The sequence below is a fragment of the Morus notabilis genome, unplaced genomic scaffold, assembly GCF_000414095.1.
Source record: "Morus notabilis unplaced genomic scaffold, ASM41409v2 Scaffold763, whole genome shotgun sequence".
NCBI classification, from domain to species: domain Eukaryota; kingdom Viridiplantae; phylum Streptophyta; class Magnoliopsida; order Rosales; family Moraceae; genus Morus; species Morus notabilis.
The window spans coordinates 158,764-168,565 of record NW_010360034.1 but is presented as its reverse complement, the minus strand read 5'-3'; the positions used below and the strand labels follow the sequence as shown (position 1 = coordinate 168,565).

The window sequence follows — 9,802 nt, the reverse complement described above, 5'->3', positions numbered from 1 at the left end:
AGAAACCTTTAGGAAACGGAATGCACTTCCAACCAAATTCCTTATTTTCTTCAATATATATCAATGATTAATGGGTCCTACAAGTTCGATATTGGCTTATTAAGAGATCAAAAAATATGCTTCAAGGAAATTATTAGAAAAAAAGTTTACGTTGAAATTTATCTTAAAAACATGTTAGAAAGTTAGCATTTCTATGAGGAACTTTCGCCAGTAAATTCCTTCACTCATGCACAGAACTAAACAGGTCATAGTGAACTTAGCAAACCGATCATAGTGAACTTAGCAGGAACAATGAACATTGAATTTGTTAAAAAGTCGAGAACAGAGCAATTCGGTAAAAGGGTAATGAAAAGAAACATTTTCAAATCTCCGACGGCTTTCTCCACCTGATTACAGCTGAACCAGCTGAGATACAAATATATATTTTCATATAAAAGTAAAAGAGGCATGACTGATCAGGACTCTTTTCCAAGACCAAGATTCCAATGGGTCTAAGCTAAAACAATCCCTCCCCTGCAATTAACATATGGGCAAATTGATCAAGATCTTATGTCCAAACAGGATACTTTATCAAATGGTGCCCTCAAAATCTCAAAAGTTAGAGAGAGAGAGAGAGACAATATCTTATAATACTTGCTCGTTTTTCTTTTCTTTCTTGGAGATTTCTACGGTAGGGTATACGTACTATATGTTCTTAACGCTAGGTTTGATTGAAATCACAGCAAAACGAAAAAGCATGCAAAAGTGACAATTTAATACAGATTTGAACGTTCAAAACAGAACCCTACTCGTAGCGTATGTAAAAATCTCATTCCTCTTTCCCCCTCAACTCACTGGAATAGTTGAGCTAGGCAAAGACTACCTTATTAAAGATTCGTTCCATTATTTGACTTTGCAAAATAGAAAACATAAAAGACTTGAACTTACGCAAATCATTCAAGGAAATATTGCTGATACTTTCTCCGGTCTTTATGAGGCGAATCCTCCCTGATAAGGTGAAAGTTTAGCAGCATTATAAGTTAGGAAGTCTACTGTGCAATAACAATATATCAAACTAAGTACAGTAATTGAGTTTATTTGTCATCCATGAACTATAACTTTCTTATTCCTTTTCTCTCTTTTTCCCCTTTTCTTTTGAGTTTGCCTCGAGGAGGAAGCGTCAACTTTCCACGCGAAATAGACGTATTACAACTTCGATTCACCATTACAAATTTTTTGTATAGACAGACACGATTACAAAAAGTAAACCTTCGCCTAGGTGCACACATCCCTCGACAAAATGTTAGAACACCGTGAACTTCAATATAAATTTCCATCAGAACTCTTGAGGTAAAGAGGGCAACCTCTAATATATAAACCTTTGTCTAGACGCCCTATAAATGGAAGTACGTCTCCATAAATTTAGACTGATAAATCTGTATCATGATTCATAGTTCATACTGTGTAAACAATATGCATGTCGACGCATATCAATTAATTATTAAACTGCTCATGTGCCAGAAATACAAGGTTAGAAACCTGCAATCTTCCATAAGCTGCACCATCTCTCTCACCCTCCAAGGAGGAGATCGATTAAGCTCAAAAGTCAAACCAGAAGCAACACTATTTTCTCATCATTATTCCAGTGAAAAAGGATGGAATTGAGGAAGGCAAAGCACCATAAAAAACAGTAGAATTAACATTAAGAGAAAATGACAATATTGGGAGACGTACCATCACGACGAACACATATCTCTGCAATGTATTTGACTTCACCATTGATGTTGTCATTGTAAACTCTTGTTTCGATGTCACCCTCAACATAAACCGGTGAGCTGCATTTAACGTTTAATGTTAGAGCTATTCTTTTCACTTGAAAATAATAATAATAATCTACTTTAGATGTGAATATGTACTTCTTAACAATTTTTTGTACTGCATAAGCCCCAAGTGCCTCGTTGTGGACAGCGATTCGGTGCCACTGAGCGGGTTTTGGCAGCCCCTTTTCTGGAATCACTCTTTCGGTGAGCTGCATTTAACGTTTAATGTTAGAGCTATTCTTTTCACTTGAAAATAATAATAATAATCTACTTTAGATGTGAATATGTACTTCTTAACAATTTTTTGTACTGCATAAGCCCCAAGTGCCTCGTTGTGGACAGCGATTCGGTGCCACTGAGCGGGTTTTGGCAGCCCCTTTTCTGGAATCACTCTTTGGTCAAACATGCCTCCTGTCCCAACTGTAAAAATGGTTATATTCCGCCCGTTTCTTAAGAGCTTCTGCACAGGAGGTTGCCCGACTTTTCCACAAATTATTGCCTGCATATAAGTTCACAAGTGCCCAAGTTATAAAGAAACGATGAGAACAATAACCTGCCACTTGAATGCTCAAATAAATGAGTAAAAACAAAATTGCGGGTTCTTAAATGACGTGAAACTGATAAAGTTTATTACTTTACTTGGCTAATAATTTGACTAAGAATATGATTCCACAACTCATCATAAGTTATTTCATCCTTTGGAAACCAAAAAAAAAAAAAAAAAGATGAAAATGTAGTCTATGCCAAGTAAAATTCTTAAAAGAAAAGGCCAAAAGTTCCACAATCATGTATCTTAATTCAAGAATCAAAATCATCTTTACCCTATGCACACCCCGGAATTCCCAACCTTTACCGGGATTCACTCCCTGAGGTTTCGATTCTGTTTCCGATTTGTAACCAAGTAAGTCGGCATACTCTTCCTCTGCTTCATTCTTTCCTTCCTCCTTATTTTCGCCACCGAAAGACTCAGTGGAAAACCACAGCTTCGAGCTTCTCTCCGCGCCTGCAGCTAGAATCAATCAAGAAAGGCAACAGCATAATAAGTAATCCAAAATGCCTAAATTAAGCATTACCAATATATATATGTACACACACACACACAGAAAATGCATTACATTACTCAAGAACCTTATGTACTTATCACCTATTTTTCAGAAAACGCCCTCTAAGAGAAAACAATACTACAACGTGATCATCTCATTAAACGTACAAAACATGATATTTAGACCTAAACCCATTTAGTATATCAACCTCAAAAGCGTACTAACACCAAATTATTTCAACAAAATTAACCACCAAAACCAAATTAGATATGGAAAAAGAAAATACTCTACCCATGTTGAGTATTAAGTAAATAACTGTTTCAGAGAAACCCACATATAGATTGACCTGAAGATGTTGTATTATTGTGTAAATGTAAAAAGAATAAACATATATATATACACACACACACACGCATATATTGAGAGAGAAACAAACCTAGTGAGGAACTGGGCGATGCAGGAACAGATATTCTCAAACATCTAGTAAGTCTCGCGGAAGAAGCACTCATTTTGAGAGAAAACTGAGTATTTTTCAGAATGTGAAGAGTGAAAATGAAGAGCAAGACGACGCCGGGGGTACAAGGCAGGGTTTTAGTGAGAAATGGGCAACCGGGGTGTTTCAGTTGGGCCCGAATCGGGCTGTAGTATAGAGAGTTTTGTATGGATCGTGGATCCAAATTGCTTGTGGTTTCTTTTCTTTTTTTTTCTTTTTTTTTTTTTTTAGAAAATTGCATAATTTATCTTAAAGAGAATTTTTACCCATTATTCTTAATTAATATTCTTTTACTAGTATATTCTTAATTAATACTCTTTTATTAATATAGTTATTTGGCTAAAAATGTTATTAATCAATAATAAGAGGTAGAAATCCTGACCCATGCACATATAAAGGATATTTGTCTCATTTTCTCTTTCTTTTTTTGCAGAGAAAATTGTTGAACTTACCCTTAAAAGAGAACGGGTTTGAATTTTTACTACTTACTCTTAATTAGTACCTTTAGTTATTTGATTATAAAGAGTATTAATTAAAAGTAAGAAATAAAAATCAAGACTCGTACACTTTTTCTCTACCAAATAAGAGAAAAGTACATGGTTTGTAATAGTGTTGTACATGTATATTATTTATGTCATCTTAAATAATTGAGTGTCATCATAACCTTTTATTTTATATTTATTAATTAAATGAAAATTTATTTATTTTTAAGTGAAGCGACATCAATAAAAAAATTTTACAATCTTGAGTGGTATTTTGGTTTTTTCTCTCGAAATAATTACTCAAAATGAGTAGCTCGGTAATTTGCAGACATGCAGTTCGGTTTTGTAGAGCGTGATTTGAGAGGAAAAAAACGAGAACTGAAACGGCATATTATACATAATTGAGTGGGGCAATTTGGACCTAATTAGGACTTATCAAAAAATATAAAATAATAAAGAAAACATATTTTTAAAGGTAATTTGTGGTTAGTTTAACTTATAAACTTTTTAAGCTAAAAATATCATATTTAGAAAAATTCAACCACATAAAATAAAGGGAAGAAAAAAAGAGAGTTGCATGACTGGTGGGGCGGGGCAATTTGGTTCCATTATGCATCCCAGAGAGTCAGTTTAGCAATTTGATGATGTGGCACACAAATAGTGGGGGCGGAGAAGGAGGATAAAAAATGTTTTCAATTTTATAACATTATCAATCTATCTATTTTGTGGTTATTGAGATATAATCCTTCTAAATTTACCCTTTCTACATAGGTAATTATGAATTTTGTTTAATTAATTTCAAGGAACGATCAACAAAGGATAGAAATATTTATATGGATCATTTTATGGATTTATGTGTAAGTATCCTAACTTATAGATATTCTTTTACTTTTATGCCATGTAGAATGGACATGTATTTAATCAACTTTTTTTTTCACTTTGAGGGATTTGAGACAAATAACACAACCAATTTTATGGGAATAAAATGATTGATATTTTATTAGGATGGAGATCTTGTTTTTAACTAAAGGTAGTATCGAACAAACATCAACATTAAAAGTAGAGGGGTGGATCTATTTCTAGGCTATGCGTCTGCAACCACAAAAAGAGAAGCTTTTGCTTAAAACATATAGTAGAAAACTTGGGTTAAAAAATAAATAAAATAAATAAATAAATAAAATAAAACCACCACTCTAACAATGTTGTCATGATAATGAAGAAAAATGAAACAAATACCCCTTAGTTTAATATTTTTATCCATTTTTTTAATTAATATTATGTAGTCAATAAAAAAATATCAATTAAGAGTACAATAAAAATCTTAAAACAATGTTTCAAATGATGAGTTCACAAATTTTCTCTTCCATCATTCATTTATCAAACTTACCCAATTGAGAGTATAAGTTTATTAAATATATAAGTTCTGCTATAGCACAAAACACAATTTTAATTCAGCTACAATAATTTTTACAAAAAAATTTAAATTTCAAACGCTGATTTAAACCCATATACTAATCGGCCCTAAAAGTGTTGTTATAAGCAGATATAATGAGACTAAAAAGCAACAAAAGAAGCCAAAGAGTCTCCAACAGAAGTGGGGAAAAACATCTGAGTTATTAAAATAGAATAATAACAACTTGGTCAATCCTCAAAGGTTACAATAGTCTCCAAGAGATATCACTTGCACGATGAAAAGCAAAACCAGGGGGAAGATCACCAAAAGGAGAAAAGAAAAAAACATTAAATAAAAAAAGTTAATAATAGCTTAACCACGTCTACAAATTTGATTTCTGTCTTGGGTCCAGCAGCAGTTCAAACAGCTTGATCACAGTCAAAATTGGCCCGCCTTCAAGAAAACAACCAAAGCCTTCTCATCCTATGATCAACGTTCTGAGCCACGAGGTGGGTTTTTAGATGAGGACCAGGATGACCTACCAGAGCTGAATGAAGGCCTCCGGTCATCACTACTACGCCACCTGTCGCTGGAAGGCTGCGAAGGCCGATTATCGTGCCTGCCCCAGCGATCTGGTTCTGGAGTTGGAGCCTGTGCAGAGCCTTCAGGGTTTTGCAGGCGGAACCTAGGCACGTATTTTCCAGTGGAGGGTGGTGGTGATGCTGCACCACCATTAGTGGCTGCTGGGATGGCGGCAGCAGCATCAGCAGGAGCAGGAACTGGCTCACTTGGATGAGCGCCAGAAGGAAGCTCGGCAGGCTTAGAAATTGCCTCTGGAGATCTCCCCAAGAGTGCTTCTCTCCTCAGCCTTTCCTTCTCTTCAAGTTCCCGCTCTCTCTGCCGTTGCTTCTCAGCAATCTCATCTAATTTCGCCTTCCGTTCAGCTTCTTCCTTCTTTCTCCTCTCAGCCTCTGCATGAAACAAACAAGAGATGAAATATGGTCTATAATTATGAAATCAAATCGTTCTTTTATTTTTCTTTGCCACGATGGTTAGGAAAAAAAGGAATAGATCGTAAACAACTCTATAAATGATGACAACCAAACGAAAGTACTCTCGAAAATATTATTTTTAGGACCCTCAAAGAAAATATCAGTTTCAAGAGTTTGAAAATGAAAATGTAGTAAATTCTTCATATCTTTGGAAATATAGAACTTATCGAAGATTATACCTTCCCACTTGCGGGCTTCCTCCTCTTCACGAAGCTTTCTTTGTCTTTCTTCTTCAGACCTCACATAGAATATTTTCTTTCTCAAGGCCTCTCTCTCCTGCTTCCGAGCCTGAATCAGCTGGTTAATTTGCTCCTCTCTCTCAACTCTTCTTCTGTCAAATTCTGCTTGCCTGCGGCTCATCACCCTCTCTTGAAATATCATCTGTCGGAGGTGAAATATGAAAAAAAAGATGAACGTGTTTATGTCAAAATAACCACCCGCTGTCTTTACAATTTATTACTATCTTTGCAAAGATGCACTTGGAGCCATTGCATACAATTTATTACTGAAGGCATATTCACTGGTATAAGTGAAGATTAAGATAGATGAAACTTCACAAAGGAATTTCCGGGTCTTTTGGCTTATTGCACATCAATAATCAACCAGAGAAAGGAAAAGGGAAAGTGGAAAATGCAAGAGCAGTGAATGAAATGGAAAAGCTATACGGTAGAATTTAAAACTTGCCTTATTGTCAACCATACGTGACAGTCTATTCTTCTCCTTCAAGTCCCCTTCATGTCGCTGTTGGCTCAGCTCAATTTCCAGCTGCAAAGCAGCAGAATGAATTACAGTTACTACTGAGTTCAAAGCCAACACATATACTTATGGTTGAATAAGTTTAATGCATATAACAAAGGTAGAAAAACAGCTAGAATGAATAAGTTTAATGCATATAACAAAGGTAGAAAAACAGCTAGAACTACACGTAGGCAAAATTTAAAAACGAAGGGCATCTTTCTTAATTAGAATTCACAACAAATGAATTCATATATGTGGACACCTGTTGTTCACGTTCATTAAGTATTCTCTCTTCCACCAGGCGTTGCTGAAAAGCAGCTTCAATCAAGGGAGCAGACTCTTCTCTTTTTGCTCTTTCCAAATAATCCATTGTTTTAGCGAGTTTTTGCAGTTTCTTTTCCATTTCCTGTCTCTCCCTAACCTGTTCCTGCAGGGCCAACTCTAACAAATCTTTCTTTCCCATATTCTCCTGTTAAGAGTAAGAGTGACCATTGTCAGGATTGACCCTTGGTGAAAAAACAAGGAACATAATAACAGGATACCAATTTTCAACTCACTAGATCAGTTCTATTCTTAAGCTTTATGTGCTGTATCCGAAGCTGAGCCGCTTCTTCCTTCTCCCGCTCCTTTATTTCATTCAAAACCCGTTCTCTGTTCCGCATCTCAACTTCAGCTAAAAGCCTCTGCCTCTCTGCCTCCTCAGCTAACTTCTGCTCTCTCATCCTCTTGACTTCTTCTTCACGTTCCTTTGTGAGAAAACCGATCAAGCGATAACATATCATTTATTTTGAAAAAAAAAATATATATATATATATATATATGTAAAATTCAAACTATCAGATCAAGTAGCAGTTTTAAGATGCATACATTTTGCAATAGCTGACGTTCATGTTCTTCCTTCCTTTTCTCAATGATTGATTTCCGAGCAAGAAGCCTTTTGTGTTCTTTATCCACGATTTCTGCTAGAGAAGGTAGCACCTCCCCCAATTTTGATGATCTCTTTGCAGCAGGATATATCATGGCCCTTGCTTTATTTAAAGACTCGGCAAGAATAGTCAAGTGATCACGAAGTGTATCAGATTCAATACCCTGAAAGAGTTAAACACAAAGAAACAAGGAAAAGCTTAAGAAAGTGGAAACAACGTGTTGAAAAAGAAACAAACAAGATCCCGTAGACATATTCTTAATGACAGACAAAGGCAGAAACAAGCACGCTCATGCTTTCGCTGGCTCTTCATGGAGTATTTACGCTTCTCTCATTTTCCTTGGGATAAGAAGGGAGAAAATTAACAGAAAATGCATGTCAAGGCCGGTCCACATGCCTATAAAGAAACTCAAGGACGGGAGACTTTTGAAAACTCAACCAAAATGACAAATGTTAATGGCTTGTGGATTTCATAACTAAACCCACACAAATGTCTTACTCGCAAGCTTATATAAAAAGAGTTGACTAAAAAATTATTTTTATTGGTACAGAAGAAAAATAAAAGTAAAAACAAACAAGGCTAGCATAGTTTCATAGAAACTCTTAAATATTCCTACTTTTATTTTTTTTCAAATTCAACTTTAAATCACAAGAAATTCATTGGAAGGAACAGCAGAAACGCAACGAAACCAAATTCTGGCAAATTCTAGCGAAAATAAATAAAAAGTAAAAATCAAAGGCGTGGCAAGTTGTGGCAGCAGAAACTTACCAAATTACCAAACAGTACGACACCCTTCATGTGATCAACTTTCATGGCAATAAAGTTATGCTTAAAAGCATCCACTGAAATCTTCTCGACAACAGAAAAATCATAAAACGGAATCATTTGAGATAAACACTCAATTTTCATTGTCTGATACACCTGAGAAACCTGAAAGAGTAAAAAGAAGAAATTAACAATTGCAAGAACTACCATATTTAAATAGGGAGAGGTAAATAATATGGAATCTGCTATAGTAAACATAATCAATGACACACCTGCTGAAGTAACCTCAGAGTAGCAAGCTTTTCCAGGGCAGGAACATATTGAGAAAGTTTCACCTCTGGAACAGACGAAGCGGAAGAAAGCTTACCCCCAACTTTTGAAATCTTGGTCAACAATGGTTGTATCTTTAATGCAAGATCTAGAGGCAGAAATTCATGCTCTAGAAGATGGTAAAGATCCTTTACTTCCTGGGTTGCACAGCTTAATACCCCCTTCGCAGCCTGAAAACAATATCCACATATATTTCAAATGACATGATTTTTTTTTCCTTCCATTCCCAGAGCATCAGAACATGCATACTTGTATATCCACCTCTTTTGCATCCATGTTATGAGTAAAAATAGACAATTTTGAATGTTTGAAAGAAAGTTCAGACATGAAAACTTTAAAAAACCTTCACTTCTCAAAAACCTCCAGTACTAAAAATATGATGCAATGAAATAATATTTCTACAAGAATAACATACTGGAATATGTATTAACCACTAGAATTGGAAACCTTAAAAGTTTGACTGTGGAGATTGTAACATTCGTGCCATTTTGAAAATAATATGTTCTAGTGTCATCACAAGCAGAGCCTGCAAACTTGAAATAACCATGAATAATAAAGAAAAAAAAAAACCACTTAGAACTTACCAGTTCTGATAGCAGAGACGCCCGTAAAAGCTGAACCAAGAAAACACATTGTCAGACTTAAAAGGATGACAATGAACACACACATAAGCGAGCACACATACACGCACAGATAAATAGTAAAACACACATACCACTTCTCCTCTCTCAAGCTTAGGGTCAAGATTGAACCCTATAAGATTTGCCATCCTCAAGTTGCG

The 9,802-nt window shown here is 35.4% G+C and overlaps 2 protein-coding genes across 3 annotated transcripts in view; both read right to left on the bottom strand.

The window, feature by feature from the left end:
• Positions 1-274: 274 nt before the first annotated feature.
• Positions 275-3,391, bottom strand: LOC21389668 (single-stranded DNA-binding protein, mitochondrial). Of its 2 annotated transcripts, XM_024164056.1 has the most exons (7): positions 3,279-3,391; positions 2,621-2,808; positions 2,176-2,298; positions 1,896-1,981; positions 1,714-1,814; positions 928-987; positions 275-513 (listed from the first exon to the last, which is right to left on the bottom strand). In XM_024164056.1, exons 1-7 carry the CDS (start codon positions 3,349-3,351, stop codon positions 497-499), a joined length of 648 nt encoding a protein of 215 aa, XP_024019824.1. In that variant the 5' UTR covers positions 3,352-3,391; the 3' UTR covers positions 275-496. The 2 variants fall into 2 exon arrangements, with proteins under 2 accessions (XP_024019824.1, XP_024019825.1); XM_024164057.1 differs by lacking the exon at positions 1,896-1,981 and having other exon boundaries at positions 2,090-2,298.
• Positions 3,392-5,412: 2,021 nt separating this feature from the next.
• The window catches only part of LOC21389667 (eukaryotic translation initiation factor 3 subunit A), a 7,692-nt gene continuing 3,302 nt past the window's right edge, over positions 5,413-9,802 (bottom strand). The window contains exons 5-14 of the mRNA XM_024164051.1: positions 9,737-9,802; positions 9,606-9,635; positions 8,964-9,191; positions 8,695-8,856; positions 7,868-8,089; positions 7,558-7,746; positions 7,263-7,469; positions 6,947-7,027; positions 6,442-6,643; positions 5,413-6,181 (exon numbers count right to left, since the gene is read on the bottom strand). Of these exons, the coding sequence (XP_024019819.1) occupies positions 5,700-6,181; positions 6,442-6,643; positions 6,947-7,027; positions 7,263-7,469; positions 7,558-7,746; positions 7,868-8,089; positions 8,695-8,856; positions 8,964-9,191; positions 9,606-9,635; positions 9,737-9,802 (1,869 nt within the window). The 3' untranslated portion in view covers positions 5,413-5,699. The remainder of the gene's footprint in view (positions 6,182-6,441; positions 6,644-6,946; positions 7,028-7,262; positions 7,470-7,557; positions 7,747-7,867; positions 8,090-8,694; positions 8,857-8,963; positions 9,192-9,605; positions 9,636-9,736) is intronic.

Excerpts from the sequence above, each read along its gene's own strand:
- LOC21389668 (XM_024164057.1), bottom strand. The coding sequence starts at position 3,351 with ATGAGTGCTTCTTCCGCGAGACTTACTAGATGTTTGAGAATATCTGTT. Across the intron at positions 2,809-3,278 it reads ATCGCCCAGTTCCTCACTAG|CTGCAGGCGCGGAGAGAAGC; the intron begins GTTTGTTTCTCT and ends GATTGATTCTAG. Across the intron at positions 1,815-2,089 it reads GTACAAAAAATTGTTAAGAA|CTCACCGGTTTATGTTGAGG; the intron begins GTACATATTCAC and ends CGTTAAATGCAG.